This window comes from Balaenoptera musculus, chromosome 5 (assembly GCF_009873245.2).
Source record: "Balaenoptera musculus isolate JJ_BM4_2016_0621 chromosome 5, mBalMus1.pri.v3, whole genome shotgun sequence".
NCBI classification, from domain to species: Eukaryota; Metazoa; Chordata; class Mammalia; order Artiodactyla; family Balaenopteridae; genus Balaenoptera; species Balaenoptera musculus.
The window spans coordinates 75,170,805-75,197,800 of NC_045789.1; the positions used below are offsets into that span (position 1 = coordinate 75,170,805).

At 37.5% G+C, this 26,996-nt stretch overlaps 1 protein-coding gene across 1 annotated transcript in view; it reads right to left on the reverse strand.

The window, feature by feature from the left end:
* NSUN7 (NOP2/Sun RNA methyltransferase family member 7) overlaps positions 1-26,996 on the reverse strand; it is a 60,234-nt gene that overhangs the window by 32,334 nt on the left and 904 nt on the right. The window contains 5 exon segments of the mRNA XM_036852165.1: positions 2,405-2,619; positions 3,772-3,955; positions 4,296-4,448; positions 12,805-12,935; positions 13,635-13,693. Of these exon segments, the coding sequence (XP_036708060.1) occupies positions 2,405-2,619; positions 3,772-3,955; positions 4,296-4,448; positions 12,805-12,935; positions 13,635-13,693 (742 nt within the window).

Sequence of the window (26,996 nt, forward strand, 5' to 3'; positions counted from 1 at the left end):
CATTTTATCTGCTGATTCTAGATAATGTGGCTTTATATATTTTGAGACTATGTTATCATGTACATACTTCTTAGTACTGGTATATTTTCCTGATGAATTAAACATGCTATATTTCTAGTAAGTTTTCTTGACATAACACTACTTTGTCTGTAGCTCTTTTTGTTAGTATATTCACTGAATATCTTTTTCTGTCCTTCTAAGTTTTTTTTTTTTTGAATATCCTTTTATGTAAGGGGTATCTCTTATAAATAGCATTTTAAAGTTGATCTTTAAAAATCCAGTATTGATGTTCTTTGTCTTGTAATTCAAGTTTTAGTCATGCATATTTAATATGTTTACTTATGATTTATAAATACATATTTTTTTAAAAGTTTAATCTACCGACTTCCTTTCTATTTGTCTTGCCTTTTATATGTTACTATGGTGATTCCAATTCCATATTCCACCCCTCCCCCTTAGCTATTAGTTTTACATTCTTTTATTATTTGTTTATTGTTTGCCCCTGATATTATAACACATACTACTGACTTAATAATTTACTTTTATCATTTCTTAGACAAAGCAAGGATGATAGAACACATTAATTCCATTTCCTTCTCTAAATTATGTGCCATTGTTGTAATGTATTTTAATTACATATAACACAAATATTGTTAGCTCCACAAGACATTAGTTTACAGTCCCACAAGACACTAGACTACAATTATTTAGATTTACCTATGTACTAACCTTTTCCATTGCTCTTCATTACTTCCAGCATCTACAACCTTCTGTATGAGATAATATTCCTTCTACTCAAACAATAATCTTTAGTAAACCCTTTATTGTATCTGCTGGTAACAAACTCAGACTCTCTTTTTCTGAGAGTATCTTTATTTCAAAGGAAATTTTTGCTGAGTATAGAAATCTAGCCTGACATTTTCTTTCTGCACTATGAAGATATTGTTTGTCTCTGGCCTCAGTTGTTTCTGTTGAAAAGTTAATTTTTAGTTTTATTGCTATCTCATCAAAGGTAATATGTATTATCTCCCTGGCTGCTTTGAACATTGTTCTTTGTCTTTGGTTTTCAGCAATTATGCTATGATGTGCCTACTACGTTTTTTACACATTTATTTTTATTGGAGTTCATAGGGCTTCTTGAATCTGTGACTCTAATCAATTTTTTAGAACTCCCAGTCCGAATTTCACATATTGTTTCTTCCAGTTCCTTTTCTCCTCTCTTTCTGGGTTCCCAATCACAACATACCTGAGATCACTGGATCGCTGAATCTCATGTGTATTTTATGGTCTCTTCCATATTAGTCATCCTTTTGTCTCCTGATGCTTCAGTCTGGATAGTTTCTTCTGACTGATCAGTTCCCTTATTCCTTCTATTAGTTTTAACCTACTGTTGAATCTATCTGTTTATTTCTTAATTTCACATATTGTATTTTTCAATTCTAGAATTTTCTTCTGAGTTTTTAAAAAATTATAGTTTCCAGTTCTCTGCTGAAATTCTGCAGCTTGTCATTTAGTCTCTTCAGCATATAAATCATAGTTAAAGTCCACATCTGATATCTCCAGTACCTGGACCTTTTGTGGGTTTGCTTCTATTGCAGTATTTTTCTCTTTATTTCACTCACATCTTTCTTCTATTTTGTCTGATTTTTTTTTTTTTGAGTGTCAGACACAGCATTTGAAAAAAATTAGGAGATAATATGAGATCCAAGATGATGTTACTTTCTTCCAGAGAGAATTTACTTTTGCCTCTGGCAATCCCAGATCACCTTAATCCAATTGGGAATTGAGATGACTGGAGTTTGGGCTTCAATTCATCAGAGGACTGATTACTACCCAGGGTATACTTCTGTGCTCCAATGAAATCCTGGGTATTTACCAGTCTACCTCTCCATGTCAAGCCCTGAATTCTACTTATCATCTCACTGACCCTGTGAATCTGTCAAAAGATTCGTTTAGTTTTTCAGCTTCACTGAACCTATAATGAAATGTTATCTTTTGTCACAGCATGATCCAATGGAAAAATTCTTTAAAAATAAGAAGCCTAAGGACTTAGCATCTGGTCCTAGATATTATCTTTGTCCCTTAAGAACTCCTGTGATTGTGTTCTTATTTATTAAAAGATGACAATTTCTACCACTTACTTTAATTATTGTTTGAAACTCAAATTATGCAGTAGTTAAATGTCAAGCAATATACCAAAGTGCCAATATATTCATTAATTTAAACTGCAGTTGTTTAACCAATATTAAGCAACAAGAACAGCCTGATATAATACAGATTAGTGGGGATTATATGAGTATAGTTCATATCTAGGGTTTTATATTACGAGAGATAACAAATTCAAATATTTTTAACATTTTTAAATCTTACAGAACATTACCACCAAACAAATAAATATTTGTACATACTTTTACATCCCATTTTTGTGAAAAGGTTCTTCAGGTCAGGATCCTTAGCTTGTGATTGTACTCCACACACAAATATTTTTGAGGTATTATTATTTGTTAAGATTGACATATGGGCAACTGTGTACCACGAACCTGAATTGACCATTAAGATATCATCATCCATATTTAATAAAGCCTTTACAGAATGTACAGCGAGACTTCGAGATTTGTCCTACAGGATAATGGTACAATTAGAATTTCAAAGGGTTTAACTAGAAGCACGTACTGACTTCTTTTTGCCTTAGGTAAAACAAAGTATTGGCAGAAATTCCGAAGAGATACCTAATGCATTCGAGTTTAAAACATCTTAAAATATGTTAAAATATAAACTTAACAAAGATAACTGATATAAACTGATTTAAAACAATACCCTAACTTTGTTTAGCCTAAATTATGACTGTTATCATTTAACTTTTATACGGTGATAAGGCAATGCCAAAATCCCCAAAATGTGATTAACAGATTACTGATGTCCTGCCTTAGCTCCCATTCTTAAGCCTTCATGAAAATGCACCCATTTGCTACTGCCATTCTTTCTTCCCCATTACACTGTCATCTAAATGGCTGCTAGCTCACAGAGATTAAAAGTAAGATGGTTGACAAGCTTATAAAAGGGGGCTGGACAGATGAGTTTCTGCAACTGATCTCAGTGCTCAATAAGGTGTCACAACAAAATAAGGCCAAGAGACTCTGTCCAAGAATGCAGGTACTTTGAAGGGATAAACCTTACAAAACCAAGGTGAATCTGAGGCAAGAACTGGAATCTAAGGACATAAAAATTAATTTAACCTGATTTCTTTTAATTTTTCATTCTATTGAAACCACATTATACCTCACATTCTCTTCCTGCATTGATAGCCATTTATATATACACATCTTACAAATCAAAGCTGTAGGAATATAGTAAAGAGATAATGGGAAAGTATTACACATTGCATTTTCAAAGGCAGGATGGCACTAGCATCTTCCCCAGAAATGGAAAGAAGAAAAGGAATCATTGTGCCTTTTCTTGAATCCTCCCTTGGGAGAGAAAAATATAGCCTTTTAGCTGTAGGCAATAAGAGTTCCCCCATCTATGGTGTCTAGGAAGGAGAATATGTTCTTTACAATATGCCCACTTCACATGGGGCAAAGATGCCAAAGTATAAAATGAAAACGGATTGTAGGGGTATTAATTTTATTCAAGGTGAAAATTAGGCCTTATAAACCTCCTTGATAACCTATACAAAATATAGCCAATTTGTTAGGTTTTATTTTTAAGTGGAGGAATTCTCTGGGTGAGCAGGATTATTGAGAATCACAATGAAAGTAAGTGTTAGTTTACCTGAAATACAAGTTTATAATCTTTGAAAAGATCTATATTTAGAAGATCACTTTTAAGATGAGATGGAAAAATTAAGACATCATAGCAATGTTGATCCACAGCAAAGACTTTATTATCAATATGCAACACAGATTTGACTTTATTATAGCCTTTTTTCTTCAAACTATGATAAACTTCTTCAGGGCTGTAAATATATAACATTAGGGTTTAATTACAAATGTAATACATCAAAAGTGTATTTAACACTAGAATCTTTTTCCTACAATAAATAAAAATATCACTGCATATATTGCATCTAATGGAACTTATAATTTTAGCCAACAATAAGATGAAAAACAGAGACAAAAAAGTTAACACATTTATGTAATTACTTTCGGTAATCTGGTGATAAAATCCTGAACTAAACTATGATTCCCCAATCACTCCCCCAGATGAGCCCCCCATCCATTAAAAAGGTAATATTTCTTATCACATTATTTTGAAAGGCAAGTGACTTAAATAAAGAATTTGATTAGAAATCTTACCTGATTTTACAAGTATTTATCCAAGCATAAAGTGGCAAAGTTGAGGCCCTTAGTTCCTGGTTCCTAACTGTTTCTGGAAGAATGTGGTAAATTGAAAGGGCATCATGTTTGATTCGACATCTTGCCAATGCCGCAGCCAATTTTGTCTTAAAACTAGAAATAGAAAATCCATTCTTGGTAAGTACTGCATTGAAGACAAGACTATCAGTTTCCACTAGAAACATTAACAATTAGATTTAGAATTTTAACAAATACTTCTATAATTCTATTTCAAATTTTTGAAGTCTAAAACTAAAATTTGCCATATTTAAAAATGGAAATCCAATAATCCTGCTTCTTTTTTTCAGTTTTTGATGTCTGTATAGTTGTGTATCTCCTCAAATATTTAAAACAATTGCTGGCTGAGAGACAAATTTTATGTAGTGAAAAAGGTGTAGGATTTAGAGTCAGACAAACTTGAAGTTAAATTCAGGCTCTGTCACTTACTAGCTGTGTGACCTCAGGTGTGATACTGAATCGCTCATCAGCCTCAGTTTTCTCATCTGTAAAATGTGATCAGCTCACCTTGCAATTAATGTGGTGATTAATATCATGTGTGTAAAATACTTAGCACAGTGCCTAGCACATGGTAGGCACTCATTATAGGTCAGTTATTATGATCAGAGATGGCAACAGTGTACTCTTGATAAGATTAAGGAACTTTCATGAATCTGTATCAAGTCCTTCCCAGTTCTGACTATCCCATACCTCAAAGTTCCAAATAACAGAAAAGAAAAACAAGAACTGGTTAGCATAACCATGAAGACCCAATGATTTTTTTTTAATGTCATAGCCCAAATTTTTAATAAATGAGAATACAGGACTTACTCTTGACCTATATTCATAGCATTTTCACAATACGAATCTAATTGAACAATAAACCTCAAGGATAACCTTGAATGAGAAATGAGGAAGAGATGCCACAAGAAGTCAAGTTCCTTGAGAGTGGTGTATGTGGCTGCAGAAAGCTTAATAAGATAGAGATAGAGACAGAAAGCGAGAGCAGGGGGTGGAGGGGGAGGGAGAGAGGGAGGGAGGGAAACAGGGAGAGAGGATGAGAACACAGGGGCACTTGTGGGCAGGGGGGAGAGGGAAGGGTTATCAAACATTAAGCCTTCTGGGGATATCATAGAATTAGATTTGTGGGAACTTCCCTGGTGGCACAGTGGATAAGACTCCGCGCTGCCAATGCAGGGGGCCCAGGTTCGATCTCTGGTCAGGGAACTAGATCCTACATGCATGCCACAACTAAGAGTTCGCATGTCACAACTAAGGAGTCTGTGTGCTGCAACTAAGACCCAGTGCAACCAAATAAATAAATTAAATTAAATTTTAAAAAAGAATTAGATTTGTGTAGTGCTATGTCCTAATGTCATAGAGCTACAGCAAGGGACATTAAAAATAATTATATATTAATGCACATCGAAGAATAAATTAATATAAAGGGGATGAGTTACTGTTCTATATTATACACTGAGATGTTTCTGAGAACAGACTATTTTTGACTAAACAGTCCTTCCAAATACCTACATAGTTCGAATTTACCATAATAAATGCTACTGACAATTATTCAACCATTAAATATAAAGATCAGAGATATGAAGCCTAGAAAAATGTATGTGTTGTGTATATACAGGGAGTATAGGGAGAAAAGATTTTCCAAAACTCAGATAGCAAACATTTTGGACTGTGAATTTTAATATAATTTAATCATATAAAAAGTAACTTGAAGTATATGTACAGTTATAAAGATTCTTACATAAACATACAGTATCAGATTGAGGACAAAGACCAAATCCAAATGCTATTAGGATAACCAGATATATCACTTCCATAAATAAAATATCCTGTGATTACTAAGAAAACTTCCATAGCTTTAAGGTAGACTGCAGTGATTAAAATGGAAGCAAAAACAGCCTTTCCCAACATTCTTGATCCAGAACTCCATCTCCTGCTACAATTTGTGTTATGGCAGAGAGTTGCTTAATTATCTTTTTATCAGCATCCCTGTTATACATGTAGCCAGAGCTTTCTTTCTATATGTTAAATTGTAGTTATATAATTCCTAAGCTTAAATCTTAAATGAACCCATTAGCTACAGGCCAGAATCCAAACTCTTTATCATGACACACAAGGATATTAATAATCTAACCTGGACCAACTCTCCTTTCTCAATTCTCACCACTCCCATCCATAAATCTACCTCTAGTCACACACTGAGCTATTTGCCACTCTTGCTTACATGCTACATCCATTCCCCTCTTTCTCTACTTCTCTGTTCCTCTGTCTCTCCAGCCAGTATGGTTTGCACTCTGCAATCAGATTACCCAGGTTCAGATTCTGGTTCCACTAATTACTAGCTATGTGACTTTAGATAAGTTACTTAGCTTCTCTAAGCTCTAGGAATTAAGAAGTAGTATCTAACTTATAGAATGGTTGCAAAGATACTTCTGAATGTATTTAAAGTTAAGTTATTCAAGAAATGATAATGATTAATATGCTTATTCTTTTTTTTTTTTTTTTTTGGCTGCGTCAGGTCTTAGTTGAGGCACACGGGATCTGCATTAAGGCACGCGGGATCTTTTGTTGCGGCACGTGTGCTTCTCTCTAGTTGTGGCGTGCGGGTTTTCTCTTCTCTAGTTGTAGCGTGTGGGCTCCAGAGCGTGTGGGCTCTTTAGTTGTGGCGTGCGGGCTTAGTTGCCCCGCGGCATGTGGGATCTTAGTTCCCCAACCAGGGATTGAACCCGTGTCCCCTGCAGTGGAAGGCGGAGTCTTTACCACTGGACCACCAGGGAAGTCCAATACGCTTATTCTTTTATTACTAGTATTAATCAGGTACTGTTATCAGACCTGAGCTATAAAGATTAAAAGATAGTTTCTACCCTTAAGTAATTTACAATTAGGTGGTAAAACAGACATATAAACAAATAATTATAGCTCAACATGGTTAATGTTATAAGATACATAGATAAAGAAGAGAGTAAATGTACTGGAAGAAGAACAACATCAGCCTAAAGGGACTTCCAAGAGGAGAAACCTGAACTATTAAAGGAGGAGCAAGAATTTTCCAGACCACAAGAAGAGAAAAGACATACAGACAGAGGGCAGAGTACCGGAAAAAATGGAGATGTTAAACAGCAAAGCATATTTACAGAGCGATGTTTCCATTTAGAGCAGAAACCTACAGGTTTCTATTCTAAGCACCCCTTCCCTTCTGGGAATAGAAACTTCCCCTCTTTTGAAAAATGTTCCTCTCCTCCCTCCATTCATATAATTTTCTTGGGAGGTGTTCCTAACTGACTCTGTCTCCTTGACTACAGTTGATTGGGAGAGGGTGAGCACTTGACCCAAACCAGAGTCAAGCGAATTTTTGTGTGTAGCAACTGAGAGTCAAGCCAGTCTTTCTAGTTTTTGTGCTGTGTACGATGTAAAGCTCCTGAGTAGTCAGCAGCCAAGTTTCCCATTCTATGAACAGAAAAAAAGATCCAAGAATGAAGGAAAAGCACACAAAGAGGCAGAGACTAGAGTCGAAGAGAGTCCTGATACTTGAGCCACAGGATTTAGTTAGTAGAAGCATAGCCACATCAATGTCTTTCCTGCAAGTCTCATTGTTCAATTCTTCCGTGTGATACCTTATAATAAAATTTCTCTTTTGTCTAATCTAGTTTTGAGTTGGAGTCCAGTGTGTTGTCAAAAAAGAATCCTACCTAATACAAAAAAGGTTTTACTCCTTTTTGGCTTCAAATTTTCAGAAATTTTATCTAACAATGAACAAAGTATTTCAAGTTTTTTTTGTTGTTGTTAGTTTGTTTTGCTTTTTGTTTTTGTTTTGTTTTGTTTTGCCCACACCACATGGCTTGTGGACTCTTAGTTCCCTGACCAGGGATTGAACCCAGGCCCTCCGCAGTGAAAGTGCTGAGTCCTAACCACGGGACTGCCAGGGCATTCCCAAAATATCTCAAGTTTTGGAGTGCCATTAGTAATGCCTAACACAAAAGAAATATGGTTCTGTTTAAATATAAATTGAATATTTTCTTAATGCCAAAGGATAATCTTCAGTGGATTGCTTGAATTTCCCATACAAATATAAAATCAGACATCATACTGACAACTGTTTCAGAATATTCACTAAGTAAGTGAAATGGGCTAAGAGTTTCCAAAGAAGGAGTGGAGAGAATATGAGAGACAAAAACCCATGAACAAGTGTTTAGGGAGCATTTCAGCAAATGAGAAACCCTGGAGCATTATGTGAATGAGAAAACTGAGGAATAGAAGAAAAGGGATATATCCAAGCAAATGTGATTTATCGCAAAAATCCATGGTTGGTTTTAACATTCATAAATGATTCAATGTGAATTACCTTACCACATTAATAGAATAAAGGAGAAAAAAATGATCATTTCAGATGCTCATCCCAAAACTCTGATCTCTGTTTTCTTAATTTAGTAAGACTACAGTTTTCCTCTTGAGATCTCCTTCCTGCACTGCAGTTGGAAAGTACCTGTAGGCATATAGCCAGGACTATTCTAGGGCTCACCTCATTTGTTTTCATTCTCTTAAGGATCAAAATTCTGTGCTGCTTTTTGTCTAATGTCCAAAATCTTTGCCTCATATATTTTGTCCATCTAGTTGTTTACAGGAGGAATATAGTTTGATCCTGGATACTCTGTCATGACTATATAATCACTTTTTAAAAATATCACTTTACCTGCCATGTGGAACAGATTGTGAAAAAGTAAGAGTTACAGGCAGGGAAGGAGGACTACTATTGCAGTAGTCCGAGTGACACATTATAGTGGCTTGGATTTGGACAGTAGGGGTGGAAATGGAAACAAGTAGACACATTCAGCATATGTTTTCCAATTGGAGTTACAGAACTTGAAGTATTAGGTGTGGTATGGGCACCGGGGAGGGGAGGAAAGAGGAATCAAGGATGATATCTAAGAAGCTGGTGGTGCCTTAATTGTAATGGGGAAGGTTTCAGGACAGTTTTGGGTGGTTTGGGAGGATGGACTACTACATTTTTCCTCTCCTTCTGCCTCTCTACTCTTTCACTGCCCATTCTCCAATTCTGCCTCACCAAAGCCCGACAAATTATTTGGCAGAATCAGATTCTTGGGCTAGTGTAAGGCAGAGGGGAGTAAGAAAGGAAGAAGCTGTGGTCTCCTTTTATTTAACCCAGTCACATAGTATTTAAAATATAGTTGCATTTTGTACAAGGAATGAGTTCTTAAAGACCTTGCATATGTCAAAAATGATAATAGGTGTCATCTTGGATTATATCTCTAAAGCTATGAACAAAAGAAGAAAAAGAATAAGTTGGACTAATAAGAACCTGCTGTATAAAAAAATAAATAGAAGAAAATTCAAAAAAAAAAAAGATACAAGTTGGTATATCGAGCGATAAAACACAAGGATCTCTGGAAGAGACAATAACAACAAAGATCAAACACAATTTTCATAAGGAGGAAATAATTCTCATTCAATTTCTTGCTAAATAATTACTTCTATCACCTCTTAAAATTAGTCTTCGTCTTCTTGGTAGAAACATAAACATAGCTAAAGTATACTTCAAGCTTACAATGATTCTATTTCCCTGGGGACAACAGTGCCCAGCCCCAAGCCACAGATGATCTACAGAGGTTGGCCGCTACCATTCTGTCTCAGTTCAGAATTCTGCTCCATTGGCTATGGGGGATTGGCCCAGGGGAATGCACCTGACCTACATGGAGCCAATCAAATTCCCAGGGGAGGGATTATAATTTAGAATTGGGGTTAGAGACAATAAGTTAGTCTAAGTGAAGAAACTAACATACAACTGTAACAAGTAAGCTCAAGACCTGGAGTGCAATAGTAGGGCTTTCTCCACGTAGACTAGAGAAGCAGAGAAGGCAGATCTGCAGAGAGAAAAAGAATGAAGCAGATATTAAGAAAGAAGCAGAGTTAAAAAGATAAAGAGACAAAGAAGCAGAGGTAAAGAAGGTCCTGACATCTTTCCAGTTCCTGCTTTCACCCTATTCCTGAGTCTCTGAGTTGCATGAGACATTCCAATATCTTTTTTTTTTTAATTAATTAATTAATTTTTTTTAAAATTTATTTATGGCTGTGTTGGGTCTTCGTTTCTGTGCGAGGGCTTTCTCTAGTTGCGGCAAGTGGGGGCCACTCTTCATCGCGGTGCACGGGCCTCTCACTATCGCGGCCTCTCTTGTTGTGGAGCACGGGCTCCAGACGCGCAGGCTCAGTAGCTGTGGCTCATGGGCCCAGTTACTCCGCGTCATGTGGGATCTTCCCAGACCAGGGCTTGAACCCGTGTCCCCTGCATTGGCAGGCAGATTCTCAACCACTGCGCCACCAGGGAAGCCCTCCAATATCTTTATAAGAACATTTTCCATTTTGCTCAGGCTAACTGAAGATGGCTTCTATTACTTGAAAGCTGAGACTCCTGATTAAAACCCTTTAGTGTTATCTTTATACATGTATTTTCTCAGCATTATCTTTATCATTATACATGTATTTTTTCAGTGTTATCTTTATATAAGTATACTGCACTACTGTTCTCTGCAATTCAATCACTAAATACACGCATTTCTCCTATAGCATATTATGAATTGAGTATAGCATGAATTGGGTATGAAATAACTTATTAATGTGGGAATAAGACCTGCATTACATGAAGCTCTATTGGTTTGGGTAGGGGGAAAAACTGCACTGACAGTTTCTTGCACTGACAAGAATGGAACCAGATGGGTGTCAAGGCAGGAGGTAGCATGGTATGTATTATGGGGAAAGGGAAATATCTGGAGAATCAGGAACCTTAGACAGTAATATCTTCTGGTTCCTCTGGCCTCCTAAGCCATGGCCTTTGCTTGTCCTATTTCCTGCCTGGCTTGCTAACATTCTCAGCTAAAAATCTGCTGCTCATGAAACCACAGTCTGGTCTTTCTTACTTGGTTGGAGCCCTGTGGCTTTCCTAACCTCAGCTCCCATTATGCTCACTGAGGCTAAGTTGAGACTTCCATGAACATCTCCTGAGTCCTGACTAAGTCAAACAGAAACTGAGAGCAGCTCAGGAAAGCTGAAACTCAGAGCCTGTCCCACAGCATACTGCCCCACCAACCTTTCTCTGATGTATCTGCACCCATCGTGGGTGCCTGTCCTCAGAGGCAGGTTGCCCGGTACTGGTATGGGGGGGTGAAGTAGTTGCCCAGAAACCTCTGCAGTTATCAGGGGCAAGATCCTTACTTATCTAACACAGAGGGTACATACATCTGATTGCTTTTGCTTTCCTCCATCTCTAAATTTCTCATGGCTACAAGTGACGTGAGATATGACTATGTCATATCTTTCATCTTCTATAGTACTTTAGCCACCACGCACTATCTTAAGTGGAAGGAGTAGTAGCATATAAATGGTTAAATCCTGGGCTCTAGAGTCAGCATTCCTGAATGTGCATTCTGGCTACTCCCGTTTCTAGCTCTATGGCATTAGGCAGGGTCCTTTAGCATGTCTGTGCCTCAGTTTTCCCATGTGTAAAAATACAGGTTGGTAACAATATCTACCTCAAAGAGTTGTTATGTAAAGAGCTTCTTATAACAGTGATTGATACATATTAAGTGTTCAATAAAGGTAAGTTATTACTATAACTCCATTATGTGAGTCCTCTGGTCTCAACCTTCAATACTGTAAGTGAAACTGCTTGAGTTTCCCATAATAATATAAAATGAGATATGACAACTGTTTCAGATTATTCACCTGGTAAAAATCTTCCTACAAGATTGCTGTTGTTGCTATATTGTGCTTTCTATTAAGGTTCAACGATATAATAACAAAAGCCCTAACAACAGTAGCATTTAACACTGATTGACCATCTACTAAGTGTCTGACTCTAAGCTCAGCATTTTACATGCATTAGTTTAATTACTTCTCCCAACGACCTTTTTAGGTAGATGCTATTATTATCCCCATACTAGGTTTCTGTTGATATTTAGGATAAAAGGAAAACAAATTTAAAACATGTTAGTTTTGTTCTTAACTACTAACATGAAGTTGTAGATTCTTTTTTTCAACTTGGAAGAGTGATAGGTTCTTATCTACTGTTGGAATTTTCTTGTTTGATACATGTTAGATTTTTTTAAAGAGCTATAAACAAAGCCAGGTAACCAAATAATAGCTGTTTCAAATGAAGTGTAACTTAAGTACGTGCTAAAAATTGTCAGGAATTTTTCACCATTTTCCAAATACTTACAAGTTGGATCTTACAATTCAAGCTTTGAAAAACAACTTGAATTTAAGCAGAATATTTACCCTGTTCAAGATTTGTTTGTAAAGGAACTCAAGAAACTTATGAACTTTTATATTTTTTCTCTATAAAATTTTAACACTTATCTACACATCATACTGTATACAATTTCACCAGTGAAAATACCAATAATGATTTCATATAAAACATTGTTTTCACCTTTACAATTACCTGTTAAGAAGGTTCTCTACTTCTAGAACTTCCGCTATAGACTCTTCATTATCAGAAAGGAGACGAGCTTGAAATTTTCTATCTTGGAAATCATACAGCATCACAATGATAAGACTGTTCAAATGATCTGGCTACCAAGGGGAAACACACATAAAGAAAAGCATACAAACAATATCTAATAGCAATATTTTCCATTCCATTGTTTTTCATAAGAGAGCAGTCATAAAAATATGACTACTTTTACATAGTCTGGTTGAATTGGGAGATAGAAGAGGACTGCAAAGGAACCTCCCTGGTAGCACAGTGGTTAAGAATCCGCCTGCCAATGCAGGGGACACAGGTTGAGCCTTGGTCCGGGAAGATCCCACATGCCGCGGAGCAACTAAGCCCGTGCACCACAACTGCTAAAGCACGCACTCCTAGAGCCCGTGCTCTGCAACAAGAGAAGCCACCGTAATGAGAAGCCCACGCACCGCAACGAAGAGTAGTCCCCGCTCACCACAACTAGAGAAAGCCTGTGCACAGCAACGAAGACCCAACACAGCCAAAAATAAATAAATAAATACATACATACATAAATAAAAGAGGGACTGCAAACTAGAAAAAAAATCCAATGAAAAATAAACCTTTCAAAAAGGACAATTTTTGGCAGATTCATCAAAATGAAAGGAGTAGGATCTATATTAGAAGCCTTAGAAGTATGAGAGTTAAGGATGTGTTTTGAAGAAGTCTCAGCATTAAACAAACTAGTTATTTAAATCTGAAGGCTTTTTAGTACTTTCTAAATAACAACCACGAGACAGGTAATTATATAAAAGTTATACACTTACTATTGTGGTGCTTGGGAAGATATAGCTGTCTATTAATATAGTTTCCAAAATATCTTGAACTACAAGACAAGGAAAATGTCTGTTACTGAAAATTCCAAAGCTGAAAATGAAAACCTTGGAATCAAAATACACTTTGGACAATGCTATAAAATACTTTTACTTTCATATCTAAAACATACCTAATTCTTGATAAAGACTCAAATTACAATGACATGATGAAATATTTGTAATCTTTATGAATCTTGGACCCCTGTGACTCAGGCTCCACATGGAATCACAGTCAAAGGAGCATTATCTGAATAGCTAAAGTAGTAATAGAGGAATTCCAACCTTTAATTTATATCGCTTGAAAAACATTAAAGAGGATCTAATTTATAATGTCTTATCCTCTTTATGTTGGATATTGTTGGATTCAATTTGCTAATATTTTATTATACAGGGCACATGAGTGCTCTTTTTGTTATAACTACTTAACTATATATATATATATCTCACATAACAAATGCTTTAATAAACATAGATTTTTGTTCTATGTTTATGTTCATGAAGGATATTGGTCTATAATTTTCTTTTCATAATATCTTTGTCAATGTTGGTATCAGGGTTTAAACTCTGGAAGAGTTTGTGTTAAATTGGTGTTATTTCTTACTTAAATATTTGGTAGAACTCACTAGTGATGACATTGATAAGATGACATTTAATCTAACTCCCAAATGACAAGGAGTTAGCCATGTAAAGATCCGGAAGAAGAGAGCATTCCAGGCAGAGGGGTAATTGCAGAGGTACTAAATGAAAACACATGAACACATTTTAAAACCTCCACAGGGCACAGGAATGTTCTTTTGTTATAACTACTTAACTATATATATCATATAACAAATGCTTTAATCAGTTAACAGGAAGCTAAGACAGCATCAATTCATTCAACATTTATGGAACACCTCCTATATACACAATACACACTGAATTTCAGTTTTTATCTGGGGGATGGGAAAACTAAAAAGAATTGACAAACTTGGGAGCACAGACTCCAATTTTCATAGGAAATCTTTCAGGTATCATTACCCATATCTTAGCCACCAATTGTGGCTGTATTGTACAAGGCAATATCCCCATTTCACTTACAAGGAAAATGAAGTTTACAGTTTCACACCCTTAGTACTCGCAAACCAATTCCTATCTACTTCACAGTTTCTCAGCATGAGTCCCAATTTTTGTCACAGAAAATATACTCATCATAAGAATGAAGGACTCCTAAGATAGCACACCTGCATAGGCTGTAGAACTTTGAGCAATGGAGTTGCTGGACTCCTAAAAATAGGAGCAGTAGAACGAAGGAAAAGAAGACAGAACATGATTTTGCTAACACTGCATTTTTTTCCTAGGGTTCTTGTCAAAACTGACAATCTCTGGGCTGTCTCTAATATTGTGCAGAATGCATTGCCTTTATATATCTATAGTTTACAGAACATTCTCACATAGCAATATCAACATTAATTATGTATACTCTAAATAGTGCTTTCTATGTGCTAGACACTGTTCTAAACGCTTTCCATGTATTAATTCATTTAACCCTCACAACAACCCTATGAATTAGGTACCATCATTATCCCATTTTATAGAGTAGGAAATGAGGCACTGACTGGTTAAGCAGTATTTTCATAGTCACACAGCAAGAGTCAGATCAGGGACTCAAACCCGGGCAGTCCGGCCCCCAAGTGCACGCTCCTCACCACATTATGCTGCCTATCATCTACTCACTCTTACAACAAACCATACTGGCTAAATAAAACACACTGCTAATGACTGACGTGGGTTATCAGGACTTATTTGAAGATGGCAAACCTTACCTATCCTAGTTCAGCACAATAGCTCCAATTATCCCTAGTGCCCCACTAATTAAAGCCTCTTCTCTTTAGTCTGTTGAAGGGAACTCTTAAGCCTCATTCCTCATGTTTCCAATGCAGAAGGCCTTCCCTAGAGAAGCACCCTTGGACTCTCTCCCTACCCCTTAGTCATCACTCCATGTGAAAAGAAAATTGAGCTTATTTAATTAGTGAATTTGGAAGAATTAACAGGGGCATATATCACTCCCTCCCCTTTCCAGTCTTTGTCTGCCAGTGTTTCTGCAGGAGGTGGGCATGCATTGCAGACTGCTCTTTGCCATGTGCCTTGCATGAGTTGGGTGGAGGGATCTGCAATTCTTCAGCTGTGTCTGGATTAGATGGGAAGTTCTAATTCAGGAATAAAGTATTTGCAAGCCTGCTTGACTGAAGATCTAAAGCCATGTCCCCGGACATCTTTTTTTTTTTTCTCTCCATGGGTTCCAAACTCAAGTGTAAAAGGAGGAGTGCTATTTATTGGACCCCTAAAACTCACACAGTCTGTCTGATCATCCCTCCTGTTCTGGAAGAAAGATGGAAGATATTTCTTCTTTTGACTCTCCCCTAGGTTCTCCTTCTCTATTTTTATTGTGTTCATAGAGTTTCCTTCAAATGATCCACTTTATATAATTCACTTCTAGAACTTTCATTTCAAGGATGCCAAGGCTGACGGGGATCAAGAAGGTGGAGTAGGAAGATGTGGAGCTCACCTCTCCCAATAAACAGTTCAAAATTACTTCTACATGTGGAACAATTTTCAGGGAAAACTAACTGGAAACTGGCAGAAGAACCAAGGCAGCAAGAAACAGCTCCACGTAACCAGGCAGGGACAGAAAAAAAAAAAAAAAGCATCAGGTTGGGAACTGAGCCCCCGGGAGGGACCTCTGTAAGGAAGAGAAGGTCCACACAGGTGGACTCTCGCCCTGGGGAGTAAGCAGGTCGAACCACAATCTGGGCATACCAGTCCTGGGGTCCTGAGCAGAGGAGACAAGCCCCCTTTGTCTGCTGAGAAATCCACTGGGACAGACAGAGGGCTGGAGAAGCCTAGGCTCTACTCGTGAGGAGTGACCACATGCTGGCTTGCTGACAACCAGGGCACAGAGAGCCTTGCACTGGCAACTGCCGCCTTGCCCCACTTCCCAATCCAAAGGGGCGAACACCCTGGCCCCATTCAGTCCACACCACAGCCTGGCATGAAATCTGGGCAGAGACTCAGTGTAGCTGCATAGAGACAGACCAGGACACCTGGGTTGTGATCCGGGTGGAGCTGCAGAGGCCACTGTCAGCATGCATGTGAGGCAGCACCACAGGAGCCTGCAGTGGCCAAGTGCTGAATCTTGGGCATATAGGCCCTAGGAGAGAACTCAATCTAGCTACCGCAGAGATAGCTGGGAGGTCCCGGGGCGTGGTCTGGGTGGAATGGTGACAACCACTGTCAGCAAGCTCAGGAGTAGCAGTGGTTAGTCTCCTAGCAAGAATACCCCAGTCTGCCCACACCACACCGCAGCTCAGCGCTAGATATAGGGCAGACAGGTCCTGGGAGTCTGCCACAGAGGCAGCCCAGACCTCAGGCAGCAGCACAGCCACCTCAATTCCTGCAGCCACAACACCCCGACCCTCAGCCCCAGCCTACTCCACACCATAGCCTTTACCTAGATCTGAGACAAACACAGCAGAGAAAAGGACACAACCCTGGGCTGCTTCTGAGTGGAACTATGGATGCCTACACAGGCAGCACATAGGTGCTCTGTGACTGTGTGGGCGTCACTTGCTTCAGAAATCACCTCCTTTGGGGCACAGCATGTACTCAAGGGCAATGGAGTCCGACTGAACCCAACCCTCAAGCCTTCTACCCCAACAACTGGGGAGCAGACCCTGCCCCTGACAGGGCAGTGACAGCCACGGAGCAGAGAGAAAGCCCTGCCTCACATCCAGTACAGGCTCTGGACACCAGAATACCAGCCACACTCCCATCAAGGGGATAATGGCCAGCACACCCTGAGGAAAGACGTGGCTGAAGTCCATACCAAAACCAGCCACTGCGCCAAAAACACTGGACACACACAGTCTACGCAGGGACACTCCCACATAAAAACACCCTTCAAGACCACCATAGATAACTGTTCCTCCTAAATTCACAGAGACAGAGAAAGTTAAGTAAAACAAAAAGGCAGAGGAACTACTCCCAATTAAAAGAACAAGAGAAATCCCCTGAAAGAACAAATAATAAAACAGAGCTCATTAGTCTACTAGACCCTGAGTTCAAAAAGGAGATAATAAAAATTCTAACTGAATTAAGAAAGAGTATCGATAGAAATGCACATCACTGTAATGAGGAACTAGAAGCTATAAAGATGAACCAATCAAAAATAGACAATTCAATTGCTGAGATTAAAAACCAATCTAGAAGCAATGAAGAGCAGACTAAATGCCACAGAAGAATGAATAAGTGACCTGTAAGATAGCATAATGGAAAGCACTAAATCAGAAGAGCAGACAGAAAGACAATGAAAAAAATATGATAGCAACATACGAGATTTATGAGATAATACAAAACGTGCCAACCGATGCATAATAGGTGTTCCAGAAGGGAAAGAGAAAGAGAATTGAAAGTGTAGTTGAAGAAATTATGGCTGAAAACTTCCCAAACCTAAACAAGGAAACAGATATCAGGTACAGGAAGCACAGAAGGTTCCAAACAAGATGAACCCAAAGAGACCCACACCAAGACATATCATAATTAAAATGACAAATTTATTTTATTTTATTTTATTTGGCCACACCACACAGCTTGCAGGATCTCAGTTCCCCGACCAGGGATCAAACCCGGGCCACAGCAGTGAAAGTGCCAAGTCCTAACCACTGGACCACCAGGGAATTCCCTAAAATGACAAATTTAAAAATAAAGAAAGGATTCTAAAGGCAGCAAGAGAAAAACAGAGTCAGTTACAAGGGAACCCCCATATGGCTATCAGCAGATTTCTCTGCAGAAAACTTCACAGTCCAGAAAGGAGTGGCATTATATAGTCAAAGTCCTGAAAAGGAAAACCTGCAACCTAGGATACTCTACCCAGCAAGATTATCATTTAGAACAGAAGAAGAGAAAAAATTTCTTAGACAAGCAAAAACTAAAAGAACTCAGCAATATTAAACCTACCCTAAAAGAAATATTGAAGGATATTCTCTAAATAGAAAAGAAGCAAGAAACTATAGGAAAGGGAAAATCACAATAGGAAAGGCAAATATATAAAAGGATTGAAGATCACTTAAGTCAGTACACAGATTAAAAAACAATAAAAAAATTGTAAAAGCAATTATAACTACAACTAACAGAAAAAAGATATGCATGAAGATGTAAAATAGGACAGCAAAATCACAAAATGTGGGTGAGGGGAGTATAAAAATATAGATCGTTTAGAATGTGTTTGAAGTTGAATGACTATCAGTTTAAAGCCAGTAGACACAGCTGTGAGTTAACATACTTGAACTCCATGGTAACCACAAATTTAAAATATACAGTAGTTTCACAAGAACCAAAAAGAAAGTAACTCAAGCATACTACAAAAGCAAATTATCAAACCACAAAAGGAAAAACAAAAAGAAGAAATAAAGAACTATAAAAACAACTGAAAAACAAGGATTAAATGGCAATAAGTACATACCTATCAATAATTACCTTAAATGTCAATGGACTAAATGCTCCAATCAAAAGACACAGCATGGCAGATTGGATGAAGAAACAAAAACAAAAACAAGAACCTGTAGTGTGCTGCCTACAAGAGACTTCCTTCAGGGTGAAAGACACACAGACTGAAAGTGAGGGGATGAAAATAGATAGTTCATGCGAATGGAAACACAAAGAAAGTGGGGGTAGCAATATTCACATCAGACAAAATAGACTTTAAAACAAAGTCCATAAAGAAAGACAAAGAAGGGCATTATATAATGATAAGGAGATCAATACAAGAAGATAATATGCTCATTAACATATAATCCTCCAATACAGCAGCACCTAAACATATAAAAGAAACACTAACAGACATAAAGGAAGAAACTGACAATAGTAGCCAACCTTAACACCCCTTTGACATCCATGGACAGATCATCCAGACAAAAAATCAGTAAGGCAACAGAGGTTCTAAATGACACAATCAGTTGAACTTAATTGATATCTACAGAACACTACATCCAAAAAAACCAGAATATAGATTCTTTTCAAGGGCACGTGGAATGTTCTCTAGGACAGACCACATACTAGGTCATAAAACAAGCCTCAACAAATTTAAAAGGATAGAAATTATTTGCAGCATCTTATCTGACCACAACAGTATGAAACCAGAAATCAACCACAGAAAGAAAAACAGGAAAAGAATGAACACATGGAGACTAAACAACATGCTACTACGAAACGAACGGGTCAACAATGAAATCAAAGAAGAAATCAGGAAATGCCTCAAGACAAGTGAAAATGAAAACACAACCTTACAAAATCTACAGGATGCTGCCAAAGCAGATCTAAGAGGGACATTCACAGTGAACCAGGCCTTTCTCAAGATACAAGAAAAATCTCAAATGAACAACCTAACCAACCACATAAAAGAATTAGAAAAAGAAGAACAAACAAAACCTAAAGTCATCAGAAGGAAGGAAATAATAAAGATCAGAAAAGAAATAAATAGAGATCAAGAAAACAACAGAGGGACTTCCCTGGTGGCACAGTGGTTAAGAATCTGCCTGCCAGTGCAGGGGCATGGGTTTGATCCCTGGTCCGGGAAGATCCCACATGCCGCAGAGCAACTAAGCCCATGTGCCACAACTACTGAAGCCTGCATGACCTACAGCCTGCATGCCACAACTACTGAGCCCACACGCTGCAACTACTGAAACCCATGTGCTCTAGGGCCCACATGCCGCAAGTACTGAGCCCGCGTATGCAACTACTGAAGCCCGTGCTCCTAGAGCCCTTGCTCCGCAACAAGAGATGCCACCGCAATGAGAAGCCCGTGCACCACAACAAAGAGTAGCCCCTGCTCGCTGCAACTAGAGAAAGCCCATGCGCAACAACAAAGACCCAACACAGCCAAAAATAAATTTTAAAAAATAATAAAATAAAAAAATAAAATAAAGTAAAATAGAAAACAACAGAAAAGTTCAATAAAACCAAGAGCTGTTTTTTGGAGAAAGATAAACAAATTCAACAAACCTCTAGCCAGGTTCAACATGAAGAAAAGAGAGAAAACCCAAATAAACAAAATAAGAAATGAAAGAGGAGAAGTAACAGCTGATACAGAAATACAAAAAAATCATAAGAGAATACTATGAACAGTTATATGCCAACAAACTGGACAACCTAGAAGAAACGGACAGTTTCTAAAAACATAAGACTTGCGAGAACTGAGTCCAGCAGAAACAGATAATTTGAACAGAACAATCACCAGACGTGAAATAGAATCTGTAATTTAAAAAAAAACTCCCTGCAAACAAAAGTCCAGGATCAGACGGCTTCACTGGGGAATTCTACCAAACATACAATGAAGAAATTATACTGATCCTTCTCAAAATATTCCAAAAAATTGAAGAGAAGGGAACACTGTGAAATTCATTCTATGAAGCCACCATCACTCTGATATCAAAACCAGACAGGGGCTTCCCTGGTGGCGCAGTGGTTGAGAATCTGCCTGCCAATGCAGGGGACACGGGCTCGAGCCCCGGTCTGGGAAGATCCCACATGCCACGGAGCAACAGAGCCCGTGAGCCACAACTGCTGGGCCTGCGTGTCTGGAGCCTGTGCTCCGCAACAGGAGAGGCCGCGATAGTGAGAGGCCCGTGCACCGCGGTGAAGGGTGGCCCCCGCTCGCCACAGCTGGAGAGGGCCCTCGCACAGAGACGAAGACCCGGCACAGCCAAAAGTGGATAAATGAATTAATAAATTAATTAAAAAAAAAAAACAGACAAAAACACTACAAAGAAAAGGAAATTATAGGCCAATATCTTTAATGAATATAGATGCAGAAATCTTCAAAAAAATATTAGCAAACTGAATACAACAATACATAAAAAGGATCATACATCATGACCAAGTGGGATTCATTCCAGGGTCGTAAGGATGGTTCAACATATGCAAATCAATCAGTGTGATACACCACATTAACAAAAGGAAAGACAAAACTACAAGATCATCTCAAAAGATGCAGGAAAGCATCTCATAAAATTTGGCATTATTCCTAATAAAAACTCTCACCAAAGTAGGTATAGAGGGAACATATCTCAACATAATAAAAGCCATTTATGACAAACCCACAGCCCACATAATACTCAAGAGTGAAAAGCTGAATGCCTTCCCACTAAATTCTGGAACAAGACAAGGATGCCCACCCTCACCACTTCTACTCAACATAGTACTGGAAGTCCTAGCCCCAACAATCAGATAAGAAAAAGAAATAAAAGGTATCCAAATTGGAAGGGAAGAGGTAAAACTTACACTATTTGGAGATGACATGATACTCTATATAGAGAATCCTAAAGTCTTCACACAAGAACTATTAGAACTAATAAATGAATTCAGCAAGGTAGCAGGATACAAGATTAATATACAGAAATCTGGGGCTTCCCTGGTGGCGCAGTGGTTGAGAATCTGCCTGCTAATGCAGGGGACGCGGGTTCGAGCCCTGGTCTGGGAAGATCCCACATGCCACGGAGCGGCTGGGCCCGTGAGCCACAACTACTGAGCCTGCGCGTCTGGAGCCTGTGCCCCGCAACGGGAGGGGCCGCGATAGTGAAAGGCCCGCGCACCGCGATGAAGAGCGGTCCCCGCACCGCGACGAAGAGTGGCCCCCACTTGCCGCAACTAGAGAAAGCCCTCGCACGAACCGAAGACCCAGCACAGCCAAAAATAAATAAATAAATAAATAAATAATTAAAAAAAAAAAAAAAAAAGAAATCTGTTGCATTTCTTTACACTAACAATGAAAGAGAAAATTTTAAAAGTTATATCGTTTATTGCATCAAAAAAAAAAAAAACCCTAGGAATAAACTTAACCAAGGAGGTGAAAGACCTATACACTGAAAATTATAAAACACTGATAAAGGAAATTGAAGATGATTCAAAAAAATGGAAAGGTAGTCCATGCTCTTTGACTGGAAGAATTAATATTGCTAAAGTGAAGCACTCTACAGATTTAATGCAATCACTATCAAAATACCCATGACATTTTTCAAGAACTAGAACAAATAATCCTAAAATGGATATGGAACCACAAAAGGCCCAGAACTGCCAAGGCAATCCTAAGGCAAAAGAACAAAGCTGGAGGTATAACCCTTCCAGACTTTAGACTATACTACAAAGCTACAGTAATCAAAACAGTGTGGTACTGGCACAAAAAGAGACATATAGATCAATGGAACAGTATAGAGAACCCAGAAATAAATCCACATACCTATGGTCAACTAATCTATGACAAAGGAGGCAAGAATATACAATGGAGAAAAGACAGCCTCTTCAGCAAGTGGTGTTGGGAAAACTGGACAGCTACCTGTATCAATGAAATTACAACACTCCCTCACACCATCCATAAAAATAAGTTTGAAATGGCTTATATTACTAAGACATGACACCATAAAACTCCTAGAAGAGAACATAGGCAAAACATTCTTGGACATAAATCGTAGCAATATTTTCTTAGGTCAGTCTCCCAAGGCAATCGAAAAAAAAGCAAAAATAAATAAATGGGACCTAATCAAACTTAAAAGCTTTGAAACAGCAAAGGAAACCATCCGCAAAACAAAAAGACAACCTATGGAATGGGAGAAAATATTTGTAAACAATGCTACCAACAAGGGCTTCATATTCAAAATATACAAACAGCTCATATAACTCAGTACCAAAACAACAAACAATCCAATCAAAAAGTGGGCAGAAGACCTAAACAGACATTTCTCCAAAAAAGACATACAGATAGCCAACAGGCACTTGAAAAGACGCTCAACATCACTGATTATTACAGAAATGCAAATCAAAACCACAACGAGGTATCACCTCACACCAGTCAGAATGACTATCATCAAAAAGTCTACACATAATAAATGCTGGAGAGGGTGTGGAGAAAAGGGAACCCTTGTACACTATTGGTGGGAATGTATATTGTTGTAGCCACTATGGAAAACAATATGCAGGTTCCTTAATAAAACAAAAAATAGATCCATATCATCCAGCAATCCCACTCCTGGGTATATATCCAGAAAAGATGAAAACTCTAATTCAAAAAGATACACGCACTCCAATGTTCATAGCAGCACTATTTATAATAGCCAAGACATGGAAACAACCCAAGTGCCCATCAACAGATGATTGGCTTAAGATGTGGTATATATATACAATGGGATGTTACTCAGCCATTAAAAAAAGAATGAAATATTGCCATTTGCAGCAACATGGATGGACCTATAGAACACTGTACTTAGTGAAGTTAAGTCAGACAGAAAAAGACAAATACTATCTGATATCACTTACACATGGAATCTAAAAACAATACAAATGAATCTATATATAAGACAGAAACAGACTCACAGACATAGAAAACAAACTTATGATTACTAAAGGGAAAACGGGGAAAAGGAGGGACAAATTAGGAGTATGGGATTAACAGGTACAAACTACTATGCATAAAATAGATAAGCAACAAAGATTTACTGTATAGCACAGGAAGCTATATTCAATATCTTGTAATAACCTGTAATGGTATATAATCTGAAAAAAAAATAACTGAATCACTTAGCTGTAACCTGAAGCTAACAGAATATTGTAAATCAACTATACTTCAGTTAAAAAAAAAAGAATGCCAAGGCCCTCTTATAATTATAAATATAGGTACATGGGGTTTTTGTATCTGTGGAAGGAGGGAAACTTGACAACCTTCATAGATGTTGTCATACATTGTTGTTGGGAGAATTAAGCACCGTCTGTAAGACTCCTTTGAGAAAGGACAATAGAAAGCTGTACCTGGTCTCTTCTGGACTTTGTCCTGTGTATATTTTTCCAGTGCTGATCTTAATCTTTATCCTTTCATTGTAATAAACTGTAACCATGAGTATAACAGCTTTACTGAGTTCTGTAAGTCTTTCTAGTGAATCATGGAACCTGAGGGTGGTCTTGGGGATCCCTGACTACACATACTTATTCCCAAAGCCATAACCAGACCATATATGAAGTATTTGCTAGGTTTTTCACTGACAGGTTACATGATTTTGAAATGACCGAGTTAATGCCACAGCCAGTTCCTCGGACTGAGAGGTCATCAAATACTATTTACAACTAGAGAGGCTGGAGAAAGAATTAAGCCAGGAATAAGATCAACAATTTCAGGAACATCTCTTTCCTCAATTTTTTTTCTTAATGGGTTGTTCATTAATTTACTTTTTAAGAAATCATTTTGCCAGTTTTTCTTCTGTTTTAATATTTAATAGTCCTTGAAACACCCAGAGATACTTTTAAAAAATAAATTAGCTGCTAGTACTCTACTTCTTTGACATAAGTCAAACTTAATAGGAATAGGTTACTCTTCATTACCTTCTTTAGCAGAAAATTGACCTTGCAGTTATTTAGCAGAGTGAGACTAGTGGTGGTCGTTTCAACAAACATGATTCTGAGCCCTTTAAACCTTTAAAAGATTAATCAGAAAAATACACTCTCTGCTTTGAAAGACCTTATACACAAAGGACATCAACAAAAGGGCAAATAATAAAACTGGAAAACATAAAACACAACCAAAAAAATACACTTAACATTTGTATAATTAGATTTTTTTCTTTATACTTCCTTAAAAATATATGGTAATATGATCCAATTATCTGTTCACAAATTCACAAACAAAAGAGACCATTACCCAAGCTCTCTTTAGTCTGTACATTAACCTTTTCAGCTTTACTGCTCCTATAAAACCTTAGAGAAGAAATCCTCAGTTTTCTTTCCTGAACCATGATTCCCTGAACCTATACTGTATAAGCCAGATGTGAGTTTACAAAATATTACATGTGAAAGTATTGATAGAACACTGATAATACAAAAGACAAAAGTGAAATGCATAAGAGTCTCCAATATTTTAAAGCAAAATATCAGGTTCTTAATTATCTTGGAAACCCACTGAACTTAGGAATTCTAGTTTTATTCCATTTGAACATTGAGAAATTATTCAGATGATAATTTAAAGCAAGATATTATTATCATTAAGAAGAAAATAGTTGTACCAAGTAAACAACCAAAGCCATCTCATCTTAGAATTTGAACTTATAAAAATGAACATTTCAAGGAAAAGTAGGTTTATAAAGGCCTATGACAGTAATTTATCTAAATGGGAATTTCTGGGTTATTAAAAAATGTCAGTCACAATACCCTTTCATAAAACAGAAATATAGATCGAGAGAAAGAAAAAGATAATCTACCATACACATCGCTATAGCATGACCATCTAGTCAATGCATTAATTTTACAAAGAATAATTTCAGGCTTTTATAATTGATTTCTAAAGGTAAGATTCAATATTCTATCGGGGAAAAAAAATGTCTATAATAGAATTTTGGCATTACCATTAAATATCAACTAATCAACATAAGTGCCTAGTCTGCATTTCACTGTTGCAAGGAGAAAATGTTCAGATGTTCACCTGACTCATGATTTAAAGTACAACACTCTGGTTGGTCTTTAAATCTGCATTTTAAAAAGGAAGAGGAGGGAAGGGATGAAATAGAATCTGAAAGATTAAACTGGAGGAGGGAAAAATGGCTAAGAAAGATTTTAAAAGAAAAAAAAAACGATCACAAGAAGAAAATAAAGAAACGAAAGCCAAAGAGTAGTTGCCTCTTAACATCATATAAATTTTTCTCTGTGATGGCAAATTCCTGGCTTCAGAGTTGAGCTACCTCATGTCTGCAGACAACCAAAAATATACATTCGTATCTGAGTAATTAATGGGACATTTTAATTCACTGAACAATTGTTAACTGCCTCTGTGCAAGGATGTACAAGGCCCAGTAAGTACTAACACTACGGAACTACATGCAAATGAGTGATGCCCTTTCTGGGTGTCTCTTTAGGAAGGTCATCATTTCAGCCAGGCTGCTAATACTCCAAACATTTCTGGAACTTCTTTTGGAATACTCAGTACACAAACCAATATAAACTTTATAGTTTCTATTGTATTATAGTTTATAGCTAGTACAGAAACATGTCTCCAGGCCCTTTGACTGCTCTCACAGTAAAAATATTTGATTCTGTACTGGAGTCAACTCCATACTCAGAAGTTGATCATTACCCACCATTGAGGGAATCTGCAACATTACACCTCAAATCCTGGCGGCAAGTTAGAAAGTAGACTTTTACATAAATTTGAAAAAATAAATTTACAAGCTTCCAAAATTAAAGCGAATGGCAGTGAATCGGATCATCTTAACTTGATTCAATTTTGACCCATCTAAGGACAAGGCA